Source organism: Melanerpes formicivorus, unplaced genomic scaffold (assembly GCF_026170545.1).
Source record: "Melanerpes formicivorus ecotype bairdi unplaced genomic scaffold, bMelFor1.0.p_v2 SCAF_12, whole genome shotgun sequence".
NCBI lineage: Eukaryota > Metazoa > Chordata > Aves > Piciformes > Picidae > Melanerpes > Melanerpes formicivorus.
The window spans coordinates 18171175-18192124 of record NW_027142364.1 but is presented as its reverse complement, the minus strand read 5'-3'; the positions used below and the strand labels follow the sequence as shown (position 1 = coordinate 18192124).

General features: G+C 44.0%; 2 protein-coding genes across 14 annotated transcripts in view; one reads left to right on the top strand and one right to left on the bottom strand.

Moving 5' to 3' along the window:
- Positions 1–2826: 2826 nt before the first annotated feature.
- On the top strand, positions 2827–20844 carry SLC19A3 (solute carrier family 19 member 3). Of its 5 annotated transcripts, XM_068145550.1 has the most exons (8): positions 2827–2924; positions 8799–8909; positions 10816–10913; positions 14171–14327; positions 15332–16151; positions 16557–16749; positions 17192–17333; positions 18054–20844. In XM_068145550.1, the coding sequence occupies exons 4-8, from the start codon at positions 14178–14180 to the stop codon at positions 18174–18176; spliced, it is 1428 nt and encodes a 475-aa protein (XP_068001651.1). In that variant the 5' UTR covers positions 2827–2924; positions 8799–8909; positions 10816–10913; positions 14171–14177; the 3' UTR covers positions 18177–20844. The 5 variants fall into 5 exon arrangements, with proteins under 5 accessions (XP_068001651.1, XP_068001646.1, XP_068001647.1 ...); XM_068145545.1 differs by lacking the exon at positions 18054–20844 and having other exon boundaries at positions 17192–17689; XM_068145546.1 differs by lacking the exons at positions 8799–8909; positions 18054–20844 and having other exon boundaries at positions 17192–17689.
- The window catches only part of AGFG1 (ArfGAP with FG repeats 1), a 36692-nt gene continuing 36496 nt past the window's right edge, over positions 20755–20950 (bottom strand). For all 9 annotated transcript variants that reach the window (XM_068145535.1, XM_068145536.1, XM_068145542.1 and 6 more), the window contains one exon: positions 20755–20843. In XM_068145535.1, the coding sequence (XP_068001636.1) occupies positions 20784–20843 (60 nt within the window). In that variant the 3' untranslated portion in view covers positions 20755–20783. The remainder of the gene's footprint in view (positions 20844–20950) is intronic.

Genomic DNA, 20950 nt, shown 5'->3' with positions numbered 1-20950 from the left:
GGACTGTTTTCTGGGCAAGCACCTGGCCTCTTCTCGGACACACAGCTTTGCAGAGCTCATCTGGGAGTGTGCCAGTCCAAGCCAGAAAGTAAATGGGAGAAATCTTGCTCAACAAACCTGGTCCTCAGACAACCTGAAGCACTTTTATTTGGAAAGGTACCAAAGTCTTGATGGGCTTTCACAAGAGACATGGACCAAATTGCAGCACTGTGATGCTGTGACGAGGTCCTGGGAACACTCCCAAGAGAACAAGCGTCACTTCTATTCTCACTTCCCTGGCCAGTCTCCACTGTGGAAGTGTTGACCCATCACCTACATTTAACTCAACAATGACACTGTACCCTAAAGAGAAGAAAATCCAACCAGTGGTTTATATTGCAGAAAACTGAAGAAACAGAACTTCACCTTTCTAATAATGGGGGATGAAGAGGATGAAGCATTCCTTTCAACCCAGCTCAGAGCTAGCAGTGTACAAACAGGGACTTAAAGTGTGGCTCTGCAGGTAAAGAAGGTTCAACCAGTCTTCATAAACTCATTACAAAACTTCTGCATTCTCCATTGTCAAGGGATGAGGCTATCTTAGTATGACATAGTAAGACATCCAGGTCCTATTTGTGCCACCACTAAAATATTCTCTGTTGGAAAAAGAATTGACACAAACACACAGCAGCACCACCAACTGTTAGTGAGACAGCTGTTAGTTCCACACCCTACACTGCTACCAGCAGCCAGTGCCCTGCAAATGGCAACACACTCCAGTGACATGGACAAGAAGAGTGGCTGGATAAAAAGGAAGACATTTGCAACAAGTAGGTAGTGAGGTAGTGAAAAATACCCTTAGGCAAGGAACCACTCATATTTAATCCAAGCACCTGAAACATTAGTTTGGCTGAATATATTCTCTAGCTTGCCCCTTGGATTAATGCACTTTCTAGCTAAATATTCTACAGCAGACCTTGCATAAGTATTTAATGTGTCAGATGAAAAGCATTTGAGCCCAGCACGTGAAAGTCTCCCCACCTTGAGAGCACTACGTGACTTTCAGCCGAGAGGCAAGCTGTGGAAACCCTCACCCACGCACCACAGAGTTCAGGCTGCAAACAGCAGCTTGTTCACACCAGGGGCATGAAGTATGTGAGAAGAGATCAAGATCTGTTCATCCATAAATCAGAAAGGGAGCTTGCCCTGTGAATACCCTTGGCTCTGATGAAGCCAAGGCAGCTTAATCCTTATAACTGCTATTGCAGCCTTTCAGTGTGGGGGCTGTATACAACCACCAATGGAGAAAAACCTTCAGTGTCAGCCCCAGCTGTTTTCCTTGCTATCACTATTTCTTTAAGGGAGTATAGTACATGTTATTCCATAAGCATAAGCTTCCAGTCTGATTTGCAAAGTCTCTTCTCCTGAGTAAGGCAGGTGTCAAAAAAACAGCTGAAAGTTACTGCCTACATCAGCTTCCAATCAGTTTGAGAGAGGGAGATGTACTTCACACAGCTGAGGTGAGGCACTCTGCCTTGCTGCCAATCTGTGAATCACCAGAGATAACAGCAGGATCAAGCCCAAGGGGCAGCAGAGACGGAAGAAGGTACCGGGGTAACAGAGGTTTGCAGTCTTGTTCTCTTACTGCTTTTCTTTCCCCTTCTCTCCCCAGAATTTCTTGTCTCATCAACATGATGGTGACCACACTACAAAAATGCCTTTGGCTTCTGACCAGCCTGCTTTCCAATCCAGTGTGAAGACCATGGTCCTCTCCAAACCCAGCACCCAAGCTCTGCTGCAAGTGGCTTATGACAAAGACCTCAGACTGTCAAAAAACTTGCATAAGCCCATCACAGTTTTGTTGCCATCCCTTTGGCATTGATCCATGGAAAAGGATTAGATTTCAGATATAAATGAGATGGACTGGAAAGCATAGAAAGAACAGATAGAGGATAGCAAATTACCTGAAAGCAGGAAAAAACCCACAACTATCATCACTGGAAGTTATTTAAATCATTCTCATTATTGAATCACAAGAAAACCACAATTTAGGGATTTTTTTCTCAGTGCTGAGAAATCCAATTTGGATTCTTACCTCAGTAAGTCAACGTAAGCCCAGAGTAAAATGTTGCTTGCTTCAGCAGAAGTTCTCTGTATTTCAGCAAGAGCCCTCTAGAACAAAAATCAAGTGAAAGTATAGAGTCTCCTTTCAAAAGGAGAGGCCTCACCCTATACCTACAGGATCAGTTAAACATGCAGAACCAAAGTAGCTCTGGAATACGTGTCAGTGACTGCTGGCAGGATCTTCTGAAGGTGACTGTAGGACCACCTCCATCTTCAGCAGGACTGTGAGAACTCACCTATGCAAAAGATTGAGAAATTTGCCCATAGACAACAGTCAGGGGGAAGCAAAGTGTTTTAATTTTTAAGTCTGCCAGAAGATTACTAATCCCCCTGTATTTAGTGGGGAAATATTGAAAACCTGCAACACTGGTATTCTCCCTCATCACTGCCATTACCCACACACAGCTAACGGCTCCATCTTTAATATAGACCATTTTGAGGCACATATGGGTTCCAAGCCACGCACTCTGTCAAAAGTATCCAAAACTCTCTGGGAAAAGGATGAGCTCTATTGCTTTTGTGCCAGCCAAGCACCAAACCCAAATTTGGTTCTTGATTTACTGCTGCCTTTGGACAAGGACAGGCCAGGATTATCTGGCTGTTCCTTTAAGGGTGCTGGAAGTGGATGCTGAAAGCCGGCCGGAAATGTTTTCAAAGGAGGTGTTGAGAGTAAGCTGAAATACCAGAAGAACAGGAAAAGCACAAAACCCAAGTGCAGTCCAGTAGCTGCAGTACACACCGGACGGCTAGAAGAGAGGCTCAAAATACTAAAAGGGGACCTTTCCCTTGGAAGTAAGAAGGAAAGAGCTTCAACAAACAAGGTATGATTATATATGAACTTCATGACAAGGGAAAGAGGGAGGAGAGAAGAGAGCAGTCTGTGGGGAGCTGTGGACTGGGTCAGGCTGCATGGGAGAAGAGCTGGCATCTCTGGCACTAACCAACAATGGAGAGGAGAAAGAAGAAACAGGATTGGTTTGCTGCAGAACACCACCAAGGCATCCCACCACCTCTCCAAAAGTTAAAACCCTAGATTTATAAGAGACAAATTCACCATAAGTGGTGACTGAATGGGAACAAGTCAGATCCCTCCCACAAACACAGAGGTACAGGTCTCCTTGTCAGAGGTTTGTGGTTATGAATGCAGAGGGTGCAACAGTAGGGGTTGCAGCAGCAAAGGGCTGGGGTGCCAGGCTCACCTTCCTCTCCCCAAGGGCACCACCAAAACCAAGTCCTCAACCCACTGCCTTTCTCACTGCTTTTTTTCCTGCACAGCTTCTTAAGTCAGGAGGGAAACTTCTCACCTGACTGATCTGCCAGCCCAAATCAGGTGTCTCAGAGTAAATTCACCAGAAACCACCAGACAGTGTATGTGCTGGGACTGGAGGGATGTGGTGACTGATGACACCTGAACTTTTACTGTATATAGCTCAAAACAGAAGTTACTGCACACACAATGGCAGAGCTAACTTGTACAGATGTTCTCCATTACACCGCTAGAGATGCTCTTTATCCCCACTTCTCCTGGTGCTTTTCTCTGAACCCCTCAGCACCACAGGAAGCATTCGTATGGCATTAGTGTGATGTAAAACTTTAATGATTACCCTCTGTAAGGAGAGCAGGGAGGTGTTATGGAGGCTAAACGAGCATGATCCCGGGCAGGGGCAGAACTGGTCCGTCCACATTTGCAGCAGCAGCTTTTCCAACAAACACCTGGGGAGGAAGGAGGGACAGAAATGCAACTTCCCTCAAGTACCCCCAGTGTGTCTCTAGCTCCTCCTGCACACTTTTCTCCTTTACTGGGGCCACCTTGCCCCCTAGTGGCTCCCACCACAGAGCCCAGCTGTTGCCGTATAAGCGGTCACAGTCAGTGATTTCAGCAGTCGTGCATAACATTCAGTAATTCCCTGTGGTCTGCACTCTTCTCTCAGTGCACCAGGCCATTTAGTTAAACGTGCTATCCTGCTGTGAAACTAGCAAAGATGCCTAATGCCTGCTGCCTGTTACATCATATATCACACCTGCCCATCCCATCTGGAGTGATGCAGTCAAAAGGAACATGAACATTTCTGGCTTGTTTGAAAGAGATCTTTCTTCAGCTTTCACAGAGAAAAATAATTCTCAGGAGGTAAATGGGTGAAAGCCAGAAGCAGGGTGATGGAAATGCCAGCTGGTAACAAGTCCTCACCAGGGGGGCTTCAGGTTGTATAGGTTTAGATTCCTGACATCACCTGTACCAACAAAGAGTATGGAGCATAACTTCATGTCTGCTTCCTTTGTGTGGCTGTTACACCCCTTCTGACTGCTCTTTGGGCTCTGTCCAGTAGAGTTGCAAAGTTTAATTTATTCCATAAATCTCAGTTAGAAATAACAACAAAATAAAATCTGCTTCGTTTTATGTTAGTGCCAATTATTACCTTCAGTGACTGAAAATGTTCTTCATAGATTGAAAATAGGATGCCTGTATCCAAACTGGATTGTGACACAGCTAATCCCAGCTGAGGATCTGGCTCAACATCCTGTCTGTGTTTATTAGCAGCTCTTATCTACTAGGCTCCAGAGTTACCAGCTCTCTGCAGCAGTACAGCCATGCACATCTGGGAGGGGAAAGAGAAACCACAGCAGTTCAGGATTAGTTACTTGTCATTCAGCCAGTTACTTGTCATTCAATTTATAATGATTGCATGGTGCCCAAAGAAAGCTTAATGCTCAGTCTTCAGCAACTTTTGTCTAGAAGGCCTTTTCCCCACGATTAGCTCGGTCACTGCAGGCTGAATAACAGCATCATTTATGTTTCCTACTTAAAATCCTTCTAACTCATTCTCTACCTACAAAGATAGAAGCAGCAGATAAATACCAGAGAAAGCTGTTCACTTCAAAGTTATGAATAAAAATGCTTCCCAACTGCCAGCCTGTAACGAGCACCCCTTAGCATCAGAAACCACAAACTGCAAATCAATTACTCAACACCTCTGTGCCTGCCTGGGCATCGTCACCCTTCTAAGCACATTGCTCCTCAGCTGTGCTGCAAGGGCCATGGGCTGCTGGAAGCAGAAGAAAAGCAACCCCTTGACTTCTTCCCACCCTGTTTCTATGCTTCTATGGATTCTTCTACACGATGAAACCATCAGCACCTCTCCTGACACCCTAAACAGGGCCTGACAAAAACCTGACCATAGAGAAGACATGGTTTTACACTGCCTTTCCTTTTACATGGAGCAGCAAAAGCAAAAATTTAAGCAAAGCTTTTATACAAAGATAAAACCAAAACCAAAGCACTATTGTAACCAGCTTTGGCAGGTTACAATTTACAGCATAAATAAAAGATCCATTTAATGGGTTTAAGATCCATTTGCCTGCTCAACAGCCACAGGCTGCCTCAGTGTGGTTATATATTTAATGAGTTCCTTCAGAGCAAAAACTTCCCTCTCCAAAACCCTTTAAAATAAATACCACTACAGAGATTTCCTCTTCTCTACTAGGAGACCAGCAAGATTGGTTTAGGCTGGATATTAAGAAATATTTCTTCACTGAAAGGGTTCTGAAACATTGGAATGGTCTGCCCAGGGCAGCAGTGGAGTCACCATTCCTGGAGGTGTTTAAGCTGTGTGTGGACCTGGTGCTTAGGGAGATGGTTTACTGCTGACCCTTCAGTGCTGGGTCGAGAGTTGGACTGGATGATCTTTGAGGTCTCTTCCTGCCACATGTATTCTGTGATTCTCCCAGTCTGGACATACTCCTATCTTGTACTCCTTGTCCCAGTCTTCCTGATGACAGACTATGTGCGCTACAAGCCTGTCCTCCTCCTCCAAGGTGTCAGCTTCATTGTCACCTGGCTCCTGCTCCTCTTGGCACAGGGAGTGGTGGCTATGCAGCTGGCGGAGTTCTTCCACAGGAAAGACAGCTCAAACTCTTCCAGGGCCACATAAAGCAGGCACCACACTCAACTCCCACAGGCCATCAAGCTGCCAGGAGGACAAAAGATCCACTGTGTCTGCTGAGAGAAGACCAGCATCCAAGAAACCAGATGAAAATGCCAAACCCCAGAACCACATGCTGAGAGTACTGGTACAGCTGGGCCAGGACCTGAGGGATCGCTCCAGCTTCAGGAAACTTCTATGCTGGTCCTTGAGCATCAAAACTTCATTCTCTGACGTACCAAGCTGTTGAAGCTATGCTGGTTTTCTGGAGGGCTGGAACACCCAGAGTTATCCTACCAGTATGCAGAGAGCGTACAAGTCATGCAGACTTTATATCCAGCTTCAGAGGCATCCTCTTGCCTAGTGTACAACTCACAAAGGCTGTACACTAAAAGAATATAATCCTCTAGAGAAATATTTGTGCAAGCTGGAATAAAAAACCAAATCATTTTAGTCACTCCAAGATACAGAGATTTGCATAAAACCACCCTCACTGATCTCATGACGTTACTTTTTTGTCCCAGATTCCCACACCACGTAGCACTACCAAAAGGTATCACCCTGTCTTGGCTGGCTTTCACACAGCGTGCTGCTGTAGGGAACTTGCGCAAGACATTGGGTTGCGATCCAACATTGAAACGAACACGTCTGCATCACACCTGGGCATCAGGTTAATCTCAATGGAGTGAGAGATACTTCTAATATTAAAAATTTCTTGTCCTGAGGTAGGCAACTAAACAGACCAACTGAATCGTGGGTTAGAAGCACTTAACCTCTGTCTCTAGCCTTTGATGAATTCCTTTTTCTCATGCAGTTGCTCATTTCTCCATGTAGGTGTTATAACTGTACAAGCCCCTGAGATGGACAGTCAGGTGGCACCTTCACAACAGATGTGTCATGGTAGCATGTCCCCCCAAAGGCACCTATCTTTTCACATCTCCCTGAATTTAGTCACTCAATACCTCAACAAATTCCCTTTTTGGGGAGCCCGGATCCTTTATGAGCTGCACAGAGCTGAACTGTTCAGCTTGAGAGTTTATAAGCTGAACTATAAATTGAGGTAGTAGAAACTGGAAGAGTTGCTCTTGAGCTCCAGACCATCTTCTTAATTCCTTCCCTAGAGATACAAGCTGGATACAGACAGCTAAATAATAGATCCTTCCAGCAATTTATCCTGTGGAGTGGAATAAAGCACTAAGACAGGAAGGGCAGAGACTTGATTTATGCAGTTGTCTGAAAATGACCAGTCATCTACATGGCTTCAGAAGGGATTAGAAATGCCTTCAAAGCACTCCAGAACTGCTCTGCTTCATTATTCAGCATGTGAGGGTGGCAAGACTTGGTGATTGAGGCTGCCTGGTTTTTCCTCTTTCTCCAGGCTTGGTAACATCTTTCCTAGTACAACACACAAACTAACTGGGACCTTATTTTAGAACTGGCTTTACAGATCTTCTCTGCAATGGATGCTGGTTCTCTCAGGCACTTCACTACCAACATCTGAACACACTATGCCAACTATCCCATCTTCAAAGCATGCTATATGCTCCTTATAACAATAGCAACACAAGTATCAAGGCTTAAAGTGCTGCACAGAATACTGACCAGGCTTTAGCTTCAGTTTGGGCATCCCTTTGTTTACTCAGAGGTCACTGATCACTAGACATAGCTGTTTAGGTAAAGACAAGGACACTTCAATGTCTAATTATGTCAGTTTTGTTCTAAACAACCATAAAAGAAAAGTTACCAAAAGGGCACTGAATGCTTACCTAGGCAGGCATTAGATGAGGTACAGGGGATCTTTATTACCGAAGGCAATGGAAAGAGCACAACATAGAAGCAGTTCTCCTGCTTCCTGGAATGGAGGACACAAAGTGAGCAATGGAGATAATCATGCCTTGACAACCAGCTTTCAAGAGCCCATTCTGTCTAGATCAGCCCGCTGGTGCATGTCATGGCATGCCACAAACTACAGAAAGGCAAGGAAAGATTTGGCAGAGAGCACTGTCATGGGTTAAGTTTAATCTCATGCTGTTACTCACACCAGGCTGCAGTTGTGCCAGCTTCAGAAATGAAAGCGCTGGCTGGAGCAAAGTATTATGGGGCTTGTAGTTCAGATTGCAACATAAGATGCTTCTTGTTCCAGATGCTGCTTTTGGCTTCTGGGGTTTTGGGTATGGGCTCTTCTGCTGGGATGGCATGGGACAAAGGGATGGGGGAAGAGTATTCTCATTTGGGCTTTCAGCTTACTCACTTCTGCTTGCTGCTGCTTTGTGCTGTGCTTTTTCCCCCTGCAATTCAGCTAAAGTCATTATGTATTTTGTACTATGATGATCTGATTTACTCAGTAAACACTATTCTTACTTCATATATTTTATTTTTTATGTTTTTTCACCTCAGCCCTGGGTTTTTGTGTGTTACTTTTCCCTCACTTATGTATTGAGAAAATAGGTTAACCTGCTGGTTGGGTTTAACCTGTTGAGTTTTTTTGCTTTAAACCACTTACAAGCCTTCCCCAACATAAACTTATATAAATATATTCCCTGATTATTATGGTGTAAAGAAGGAATACAAAAGAACACTGAACACAAACTCAAACAAGATCCCTCAGAAGACCAAGCCACTCTTTTATCAAAAGTAGAGAAACAAAGCAGCAGCAGACAAATGAAGCCCCATTTACTCTGTTCTTCATATCTTGTCTGCACAAATCATTTCTCTTCATCAACCAAGCAGAGCAACAGCTTTCTATGTGGGAACTAACTACTGGCCTCCCATCAGGTCCTAGATTACTGTGGAGCATTATGTCCTGATGTTTGGCTTCAACAGCTTTGTTGCCCTGGTGACTCAGACCATTCTTACAGCAGTTGTCCTGGATTTGTAGAGACTCAGGTCAGTGCCATCAGCTTCCTTACTATTGACTGTCTACCCAATGCACCTTCAGAGCTTTACCAAGAAAGAAATTGCTTTGCCAGAGAACAATTTAATTCTTTCTCCTCTAGAAATCCAGACACGTTCCTCGTCCCTCGTGTCAGCCATTATTCCTCTCTTTTAGCACAGCAGTTAGGATTACAGATGCTGGGTTTGACCTTTCAAAGGGAGATACATCAGAACATAACCAGGCCCCGCTATCTGACCAGCTTTTGTTGCCTAACACAACAATGAGTAACAGCCATTTTACCCCAAAATTCAGGCTGTTTGTCTCAGATGCCGAATCAACATGACCAAGTGCTGTCAGAGGAGGTCAAGGCCATGAGACATAGCTGGGATTACTGAAGTTATTTTAGCTCAAGTAAAATGACACTTGATTTCTAACTTCAGCTCAGGACCAAACCAAATCTGTACTTCAGTGTCAGTAGTAGATTTTTCTGCCCATACTCTGGGTATTTAATTGGAGTGAGATGCCTCACAAAACACCCCTGACTTCAGCCATCTCAATTTCACTCATGTTGGAGTCAGCTGAAATGTGCTGACTGTCGTTTTCCCAGATGGGCTCTCAGCTGGGGCAGCTTTCTACTCCCACAGATTTGGAGAAGACTAAAGCTATTTAAATATTCTGCACAGAGAATGCAAAAGTTACTTTAAAAGATTAAAGACTGAATTAAATGCTAAAAATCTGGACTTTGGAATGAAGAGCAGTAGCATGCAGAACATCATAAATAGTCTCACTGTTGTTGTTGGAAACGCTGATACAAAGTCAAGGTGTATTTATTGAAGCCAGTGTGATGACAGCACTGAAATGTGCAAGGAAGACCTAAAAAGGACCAAGTGATACACATGGTCATGAATAATGTAAATGAGTCTAACCAAGCTACTTCTACATTTTGCACTAATTAGGAAAAAGAAAATCATCATCTTCCTACTCTTTCCACCCCTCCAATGTTCATTAAGATGCCACAGGATTGGAAGCAAGGGGCAGTTCTTCCTTCCTCAAAGATCTGCTCTTTGGTGGAAAAGCTAAGGGGTTGCTTAATCTCAACACAAATCTCAAACAAACTGTGCCAAACCACAGGTGAACAAAACACCTGACACCCCCAGAAGCAGCAGCGCTTCCCTGACATGTTTTTGTTTAGTTCTTCTGCCTTTCTCTCTCCCCTTCCCAGTTTTTAATTTAAGGCAGCCACTTCAGAGTCATAGCTGGGATTTTCTTGGTCAGATGCACTGGTATGCTCATCACAAGCCAATGCAGGAAGAAAATGGCAGTATCTTGCAGAGAGCACCCGAGCTGTGCTGAGCACACATCAAAAGAGCAGGCTGCAGCCAGCTGGATGACAGGGCTGTAGGCAACAGGCAGATGGACCAACCTGGCCAGGCCCTCCTCGAATTGGGGAATGGCAGTGCAAGGTGCACACACACCACAGGCTGAACAGCAATGCTGAGTGATTACAGCACTTGATCACAGCCTCTGCCAGCCAGGAATTCACTATAATGGTGCTGGGCCAAGAGGGAAAGATTAAGTTGCTTTAGATATTTAAATACCTATAAATGACTTAATTGCAGTTATTGATACACAGGAACAGAGCAACTACCTTGGTGTCCACAGTGGCAAGGATCAGAGTTCAACCTAGTGTGCATATTCCAGCTCTTGTCTGCAACCCAGGCAAGCGGCTGCTGTGCACGTGGGTGAAAGGTGCACTCCCCCAGAACATATCATGTTCTTAATCAGGGAAGAAGGAATTGTGTTTGCAGCAGTGTACCTGTTCTTATTGAAGAGGATGGGCTTCTCCCATCTGAAGTAAAAGCCCACATGAGAAGTGGGGGTGCAGAGAAGCAGGACTTACACAACCTTTCTCAGCAGGTTGACTATGAAATGCTAAGCCACAGAGGTTGCTTGACTCATATTTGAAAACTGCCACAAAAACACCATACCAACTGCACAGCAGCCTCAGCCAAAAGGTAAGAACTTAAGAGTCAAAACTAAATGGCAGAGCTCTGTTTCTTTCCTTGTACTTCAGTACAATTAAATTCAGGACTGAGTGTCTTCCCATCTCAGTGTGGGGAGGGAAGGGGGAGGGCAGGAAGGGAAGGGATTGAGTAATATGGACTAAAACCAGAGAAATGCAGCATGGAGGAATTTTGCAAGATTCCACACAGGAAAAGTCCAGATTAACAGGAATACCCAAAAATATGTATAACTGGAAAAAAAAGCTACCACTATGTGCTTTTGAGTGCCAAGTGAGGGAGGGCCACTGATCTTGGCCAAGGATTTGGCAGGGTCAGCATCTTGGAATTTACCAAGAAACATCAAGTCCTACAGCAAATTTAGTGCAGAACAAAGAACTGTTAGTCCAGGACATGAAAAAAAAAAAAGAGATGAAAAAATATTTTGCATAGTGAATGCCTAATTTGATATAAATTACATCCATCTGTTAAAGTTATTTCCATACTGCTGCTAGCTTCTGGCTTCCAATACATACATCTAATTAATGAAAAATAGAAAACACTCAGCCTTTACAGATAATACCTTTCCTGTGGAGATAGATCTCAGCTGTACAGTGTATGCTTTCCATACAGTGTCACATATTCTAACTAGACAAACTGCCCAGAGGCAAGAGCAGCCAGAAGAGGAGCAGTTTGATTCCTGTCACAGGGCAATCAGTAGGATTTGGTCAAATAAACCCATCTTCTAGGCTTTGTTGTTACTCCTATGCACTTTGTGGGCATTCTCTGTTGTGAACTGGCTTCAAGCAGAACAGTGGTAATCACTGAACAGAATTAGTTCTGTTCTAACTCAAAACAGGACACCAACGCAGCTGTAAAAGCTGGAGAGGAGACAGGGGAGACTTGGCAAATAATAAGCAAGGCTCTGGTTCTGCAGCAAAAGGAAACTGAACAAATCCATCTCTCCTTGGAGCTTTTAGCATTAACTGTTTATCTTTTTCCCACCATACTAAAGGATTCCATGTAACTATGGAACTCCAGAAATCAGCACACTGGTCCCAGTAGCTACAACCCCCTCTCACACACGAGTGGGTACAGCCCAGCAAGCCAGTAAGGCTTGGCCTGGCCAACAAGGCAGCACACAAATGATATCTTTGAATTCAAAGCAAGTAAGAATTAGCCATGCACTATGCAGGTTCCCCAAGAAGTGTTCCTCAGCAGGCCTATGGACCTACCCAGCAGCATCTTCCTATGGCCCTTTTCTCTCAGAAGCCATTGGCAAAAAAGGATGAAATGCAAAGGCAAGCTTGGCTTCCCTGAGCACTTCTCCTGACTACACCTCACACATGAAGGTGTGTGAGAACCTTCCATACCTCCAGCACAAAACCAGGCTCTGCCCAGCTCAGGAAGCTGCTATAGGTAGCACATAGGGCCACCTGCTCCCAAGTGTCAACACATACCCCACCAACAGGCCTCAAGGTCAGCTCCATCTTCTGATAAACCCTAGAAGACCACAGGAATCCAGCCTAAAAGTAAGAATTATTCACATAAAGGAAAGAATTTGACACAGCAGCATTTTTATTATTTTTTCTTAAGCTTAAAAGCATATCATCTTGTTTGTTTGCCCTGAAGTGACAGATTGGTCTTATAGAGGTGTAATTTTTGGCTAGTAATGGGAGGTACCCCTTGTCCAGTTCCCTGCACATGCAAAATCAGAACAGTAAGAGCCCCATGATCCCAGAGGCCACTGTGCTGTATGAAGGTGAGGATCAGTGTCAGCCCAGACTGCAAACTGGGGGCTGTGCTTTACTTATGAGCAGGAGATCAGAGCTTTTAAAGGTGTTCATTAACACAAAAATTCAATCAAGTGATTACATCCTTGCCATGTCAGGTTTTATTAATCATTAAGCTACTGCAAGTCTTAAAGGCTTTATCTTAAAGGTGGAACTCTGTTGGCTGATAAAACCTGCAAAGGAGAAGCTTTCCTTTGCACTCCCTGCATACCTCAAATTCCACAAGCAGAAAGCTGTGATCAATTGTTTATTCAAAGTCTATTATAATTATCAAGTTTAGAAAGAACTTTTAGGAAATGAAGACATGAAAATTTCTTACTAGTTCCAGTCCTAACAGAGGTTCTGGCTTCTCTTCTACAAGACAAAGTCATCCCAGAAAGAAACTGCAGATGCACCACAGCAAGTGCACAACTACTTCAAACTTTGGCAGGTGACCTGTTACCTTTAGAGTCACTCAGAAGTGAGTTGGCTTGGTGCATTTAGAAGCAAGGCAAGATTGATGCACAGGGTCTGATGTTTTTATTTTGAGAAGATAACATATATTAGAATATTTCTTAAGCAGATCTGGAGCTGAGTGTAACATAGGCTATACTGGACATAAAATGAGTTGTAATTGGAAGATAATAACCAGAGACAATCATTTAAAAGAAGGTTTCAAGGTTAGGGCAACATTTCTCTGAGGTCACAGAAATCCTGCCTCAAAAACATGCTGTTTATGCTAAGCTGTAATACAACCAACCTCACAGCACAGGCAGAAGCACTTTTAAAGAATGCCTGCTGCAAAGAAGAATTCAACAATTTAAGAGAAACTTCTTGTAACATCTGGATTAAGAATACATCAGAGCTCTGCTTTCCTGCTCTTTCAGAACATTGTTTCACTTGTTTTCCAGGAATGATAGGACTGACCAACATGAAAGTAGTAAAATAAGCTTAAACACCCAAAATCTCTTTAGACCTCTTTCTGCTGCCAATAACTAGGAAAAAAGAAGTCTCACTCTGTTCCTTTTGATCATCACTTACACAAGTGAAGTCAAAATTCCTCTTTTCTGACTCAAAGCAAATACCATGAACAGATAGTTTCTCCACCATCCCACTAGTCTCTCAGGCTGCTAATAAACAGGAAAGTGTCTCCTTCAGCATGCCAAAAATGAGCTTTAGTAACAGTTTGCCTGCTCATTTATTCTGAAAGGAGACTGGGATGGAACTTATTCCTGCACTGAAGAGAGTCACAACTCCAGGCACATCATTAAAAACAACCTTTAACAGACAATGCTGAGGCAGAAGTTTGCCACCACCAGTGCACCTTGATCCAAGTTGTTAATTTACAAGCTGCACCTGCCATCAGCACCTGGTTCAGCAAAAGCAGCACAAGCTGAAGGAGGGTTAGTTAAAACTTGAACTTGCAGAAAACTATTAGCTGTGAAGAGCATCTTCACAGAACTCCTGTTGTACTCATTTCTTGATTACCTTTAATTTTAGGTAGACTATGGATTGCTGGAAGGGAACTGAAGGCCGCAGCTGGATTTATCCCACACTGATCATCTGTGCAAATGGATTTTTCTCCACCATGAGGCCATCAGAAGCTTTCCTCACTCCTTATCTGACAGGGCCAGACAAAAACCTAACACTTGAAGAGGTATGTAACTATTGAGTAATAATTAAAACGCTTAAAGCATTGTGTTACAGCAATAACTGAAGGGGAGATGGCCAGTTACAAGTCTATTATCTAGATTTGTATTTAAGATGCTTCTGGAAAACAGTGAGTTCCCTCTTTTGCATAATGTCAATACTCAAGTCCCCAAGTTCTAAGGTCTTCAGAAACACTGATGGTTGTTTCAGTAAGTGGCATTTTCAGCAAAATCGGGTCAGTTAGTCCTCTCCACCTAGAACCCAAGAGGCAGGGCAACACTGAGTCATTTTTTACACTGATGGTGGAATTGGTTAGTGACACTGTGATTGCACTAATGGTGGAATTGGTTAGTGACACCGTGATTGCAGGCCATAAAAGCACCAAGTGAACTTCCCGACACTTGGTGTATTGCTACTGACCTTACAGGGCTGGTTTATGCAGTCATTGACCTGGGAAGGTCAGGCTCACATTCAAAAACAGGCTTTCTTTTGACAAAAGCATGCACTGCCTTTCCTTGCTCTGCTCCTGTGTTCAGCACTAGCTGCTCTGTGCCTTCCCTAAGGGAAAAAAGTTAACAATCAGCTGAATTATGGAACTAAGAGCATAACTGGAAAACACAATCTTGGTACACCCACAGAGAGCTAACAGAAGGAACTGCCATTCCTGATGCACAGCAGCAAATGTTAATGCACAGCATGAACCCAGTGTTTCTTGCAATGAAAGCTCTCCATGGTGTGGGTAGTTGGGGTTTCCCCCCTACTTCATTTAAAGCAGAAAGAAGAATTGTCTTCTTCTATATGAAATACACAAAGCAAAATTGGATACCTTGTGACTTCAGCAAGAATGCTTAACTCAAAAGGTAAATGCAGCACAGATACTGGCTCTGTCAGCCAAACTTACCATCAGCACAAAACTTCAAAACCAACATTTTGAATGTTTGGGGTTGGTTGGTTCTGTTGTTGGGAGTTTTCTTGGCTTTTGTTTTACATTTCCTCTTTATTTTCTCCTAGGTGACCAGCGAGATTTTCCCAGTCTGGACATACTCGTACCTCGCACTCCTTGTCCCAGTCTTCCTGATGACAGACTATGTGCGCTACAAGCCTGTCCTCCTCCTCCAAGGTGTCAGCTTCATTGTCACCTGGCTCCTGCTCCTCTTTGCACAGGGAGTGCTGGCCATGCAGCTGGTGGAGTTCTTCTATGGCTTGGTAACAGCCAGCGAGGTCGCCTACTATGCCTACATCTACAGTGTCATCAGTACCGACCACTATCAGAAAGCCACAAGCTACTGCAGAAGCGTCACCCTTGCTGCAGCCACCATTGCTGCCACGCTGGGACAGCTGCTGGTTTCCTTGGCACATGTTTCCTACTTCCACCTTAATGCCATTACTTTGGCTTCCGTGTCCTTGGCCTTTGTGTGTTCCTTCTTCCTCCCCATGCCCCAGAAGAGCATGTTCTTCCACAGAAAAGACAGCCCAGAAACTCTTCCAGGGCCACATAAAGCAGGCATCACCACACTTGACTCCCACAGGCCATCAAACTGCCAGGAGGACAGAAGCTCCACTGTGTCTGCTGAGAGACCAGCATCCGAGAAACCAGCTGAAAAGGCCAAGCCCCAGAACCACATGCTGAGAGTACTGGTGCAGCTGGGCCAGGACCTGAGGGACTGCTACAGCTCCAGCAAACTTTTGTGCTGGTCCCTGTGGTGGGCCCTGGCTACCGCTGGCTTTAACCAGGTTCTGAACTACATCCAAGTGCTGTGGGACACCAGAGCTCCCTCCCACAGCTCAGCAGTGTACAACGGGGCTGTGGAAGCAATAGCTACGTTTCTGGGTGAGTGAAAGATCACTGGCAACTACTTTAACCCAATCTGTGCTGATGGCATTCTCCAGTAATGTCTTCAGTGCCTTTCGGTTTATCTCCTGTGAGGACCAAAGCCAGCAGCAACAGTCACCAATATGTAACATCAAACAGTCCCTGGGCAATGTATGTGGCTCTGAGCAACCTGATCTAGTGTGAGGTGTCCCTGCCCATGGCAGGGGGATTGGAACTAGATGATCCTTGAGGTCCCTTCCAACCCTAACAATTCTATGATTCTGCTGTACAGCTTCATCAGCAGGTTTTTCCAAAACCAGTCTTCAATACAAAGGTTTAAGTTGTTCCATCCATCACCACAGTAATGCAATGGCTCTAGGAGGATGATGATGTTTCCAAGGACTAATTACTCTTTTTAATCAGGCTCAGCAACATCCATGGCAGTTGGATACGTCAAATTAAACTGGGACCTTTCTGGAGAGCTGGCTCTGGGGTTTTTCTCTGCAATGGACGCTGGAGCTCTCTTTCTCATGCACTTCACTGAGAACATCTGGGCATGTTATGCTGGTTACCTTGTGTTTAAGGCATGCTATATGTTGCTCATAACAATAGCCACGTAAGTGTAACACCACTAAACTTATTTGTGTGTTTAAATTTACTACTTTGAATGGAAGCTCCCCTAGAAATAAGATTTAAGCAGGTCACAACAGCAGCACATTATTTCTAGTTTATGTAAAATTATGTTTGGAATTATGACCTATCACAACAAGTAACCAAGTTAAACAGTGCTCTTAGCTATTAAGTGATCTATATGTGGAAGTATTCTTTAAATGACCAAATGCATAGTCATAATTTAGCAAAAGTATTTACTCTCAGAAAGGAGGATGCAAACCCAGAGAAACAAAGGATTTCTGCCAAGGTGAAGCTGCTCTAGGTTAACAGCCGCAACTGAAGACTCTCCTGTGCACCATTAAACTGTTTTTACAAACTTCCCCCCCCAACTAAACTGTGAAGTTCATGCTCTCCAGAGTTTAGTTCACCTGCTGGTTCACTCTCAGGTTCCAGATTGCCGTCATCCTGAGCATGGAACGCTATGCCCTGGTGTTTGGTTTCAACAACTTCATTGCGCTGGTGATTCAGACCATTCTAACTGTGGTTGTGGTAGATCCAAAAGGGCTGGGACTGGCTGTCAACACCCAGGTAAGCTGTATCACTCATGCTGCTCTCAGTTCCCCACCACTCCTCCTTTGGGAGTACATCAGGCGATGTTCTGGCCTGGGACAGCAACTCACTGGAAAACCAGGTTCTTTTACAGTGAGCTGGCATTACCTACCACAGCCTACTTGTCCTCCGGTACTTCCAATCTGGGATCTTTGCAATTATTTTACTACTACTTTCACAGAGCAGAAGACCACCACTTACTGCTCAAGAGCTTTTCATTTAAATATTACTATTCACAATTTTATTGCCAAAACAGAAGCAGGGAAACAAGCTGACAGACAAGCTCTGAGTCAACTCCTAAGGTGATTCTGAGTTACATCTGTCAACAGATGCACCCCTAAGGTACTCCAGCTCTGACAATGAACTAATCTCATAATTCCCCATTACATTTCTGAATTTAAACTTAGGTCCTGAAGGAGCTCCAAGTCACTAGCTTCCATCTTTCCAGAGAAGAGCAGGAAAGGGCAGGGCAGCTCTCCCCTCTGGGGAGGGGAAGCACACAGCAGAGTATTCTCTCCCCCTCCTCTTACTACTGCAGGCTTCCTAAAGGATGAAGTCAACCAACCAGACTTCTTGAATCCTTCCAAAATGGGACTATTTTGGGGTGTGGGTGACGGGGAACGCAGCAGTGGAGGGACAACCCTTAGGTTATCAGCTAACAGCAATGGCAGTTTGACTAACTCCTCTTCCTTTTCCCAGTTTCTCATTTACAGCAGCTACTTCACAGTCATAGCTGGCATCTTCCTGATCAGAAGTGCATACACTTTGATCTCCAGTAAATGCAGAAATGTCAACATGGATGGTGAAATCACCCATCAGTAACAACAGGGACAAAGTGGCTGCAAGAAGCACTGCTGACACGGTCACCTGAACAATGCACGTGGAGAAGCATCATGCTCATCAGGCAGGACTTGTCAGTGCCGCACCCGGCCAGCAGGAGCCTGCCTCAAGAAGGGATTTCCCCTTTTTCCCCCCAGTACTTTAACACCAAACAATCCTCAAACAATCTTCTATTTCAGCATGTCTAGTGATGTGGTACCCAAACCTCTACTAATGCTCAGCAAGCAGAATCCATACAGATACCTGAACCTCACAGCAGAACAACTTAGAGAACACAGCCTTTGAACTTTCACTTCGGCTGTTTCATTTAAAGGCCATTTAGCCACAGATGAAACATCCAAACATTCCCAGGGGATCTAAAGAAGCAGATGTCCCACAGCAGCAAAATGGTGCATTGGAAAGCTTGTCACAGAAGCCTTTCGAAGACTTTTTCCAACTGGAAATTGTTACAGGTATTTTCAAAGCAAGTTAACAAAGAGCAATAAACCTTTTTTCCCCCAAAGACACTACTTCAGTACATTCCAAAGTGGATAACCACAGTGCTACCCAGCACAGCCCCAGCCCAAAGAATCAGTCTAGAAGAACACAGGACTATTCTCATTCCCATCTCACTGAGTAGACATTGGGCTGATTTGGTGCAGTTGCATGTAATAAGCAGGTTTAAGTGTTCTACAGACCCTTCTGAATCCTTGCAGTTCCCCTCTCTACTGCATTTGTGTTACTATCCCAAACTAGGCAAGGTCAGACACAGACAAGTGCTGTTAATTTATACCATGATAAAACACAGTGGTGAGACCAAGGGTGCCACCAACATCCTGGAAACCCTTCCTGGCTGGGGATTTGTTCAGGGGACTTTCCAGAGAACCCTGAGAATTAAACTATACACCAGACTCCAGCCAGCAGTCTCCACAAGAAGGGAAAAAACAGATTTCAAGTCTGAATTAACTTTACATACACCAACAGCACAAACACAGTTAAGTGAGGAATCCTGCTGTAAGCAGCTTGTATAAGCCACTGGTCCCCTGCTTTGGGATGTCCAAAGCTTAAAAAAACCCAAAGGTAAGATACAGACATCATGACACCTCCCAGCACTGGCAGGCAACAGTCAAAAGCACTGGCACATAAGTGTTTTTACAGGCAGATACAACTGCTGAGCTCCATGAGGAACAACAGGCTCCAACATTCAGGCAGGTAAAAGGGAAAGGCCTTACCTTTGAGAACTTCCACCTTTGCCTCATGGGCTTTGACATCCTTTTCTCAAAAAAGTTAACCTGATCATTTACTCTGTTATCCTGAAAGCTGTTAAAATGTTGTTCTCCAGCTGGTCAGAAAGCTTTAAGCTGACAGTTTACACATTCACAGTATCTTTACATTATTTGCTTAGTTTCAGTATTATACTTGAAGTTAAGCCAGTTGAACACCATCACCAACTACTCTGATGCAGTTACATTTTTCTTGACCCTTCTTGCTACCAGACTAGACAAGCCAGACTTCTTTCCCACACACCTTTACAAATCCCATTCCAGCATAGCAGGAAACATTCCAGTAAATGAAACCCCACTACCCACAAAACTGTGTCTCCTGCAGCTAACCTTTTCTCAGGGAGCTTCCTCCTCACTGTTTCCAGCATCCTCCATTATCCAGCAGCTGAGTCACAATAACCCAGGCTCACCGAACATCTCCCTGTGCAACAGGCCACTTCAGCTAGGACAGCCAGCTCCATCTCAAGGACAAAAACACATCCTGGTGAGGCACGTGGAAATGTAAAGCTTCACTCACCTTACAGCATATGCCTTTGAGGCCTCATCTGCGTACAAGACTCTCAGTATGCACACTGCAACCCAACAAGGTGCTGCTCCACAGAAATAAAGCTACACAATTGTTTCTGCTAATATTTATTTTTTTGTTCACCTGCAAACTGTAGCAAAACATGATCAGCTTTATTATGCAGACAGGTATCCCTCTAACATTAGAGATTTAGGCATGTATAAATAGAAGAGCTCTTAGGAAAGGAAAACGTTTTGAGAAATGAACAAACCTTCAGCTGAACTTTGTGACTGCCAACGGTTAAAACGCTGCAGTTCGTTCCTTCCAAGAGATACAACAGCACCTTAAAGTGGCTGATCTATTTCCCAGTAACATTTTTTTCACATAACAATGTGTTAAAGTTACAAATACTGATATGCACAAATAGCTATCTTCTAAGAAAAATATGTACAGTACTGCAGCATAATGAATGTGGTATCTGCAATAACTTATTAGCCAATTTCAATATACATGATACCGCTACTCTTCACCTGCCAGCTCACAGGTTCAAGGATGTTACCACAGCCCTCTGGTTTGCACGTTATTACCTGGTGGGAGGTTGACTTTCTTTAGGGTTTGTGTATTTTATGGGGAAGGGGTTTAAATCTTTTTTTTTTCTTTTTCTTTTTTTTTTAAAGGTACACAATGCAGGCTTTTATTTGTACTTCTTAAAGACTTCTTTTGTGTTTAAAGCTAATATCAGTGAAACAAGACAACAGTGCAAGAGGCGCAGAGATGTTATGTGACCACGTAAGAGTTCTTTTGGATAAAGTGTCTATAAGGCTATAAGAAAGGATTGGTTGATGAGCTTCCTGTTGGAAATTGTCCTGTTGGTGCACCAGCCTGGGGGAAAGAAAAGAAAGAAAATAAGCATTCCAGACCATTTTCCTTAATGTAAGTCATAAATGGAGACTATGGAAAGAAGCAAGCAACCTATTAGGATATTTGTG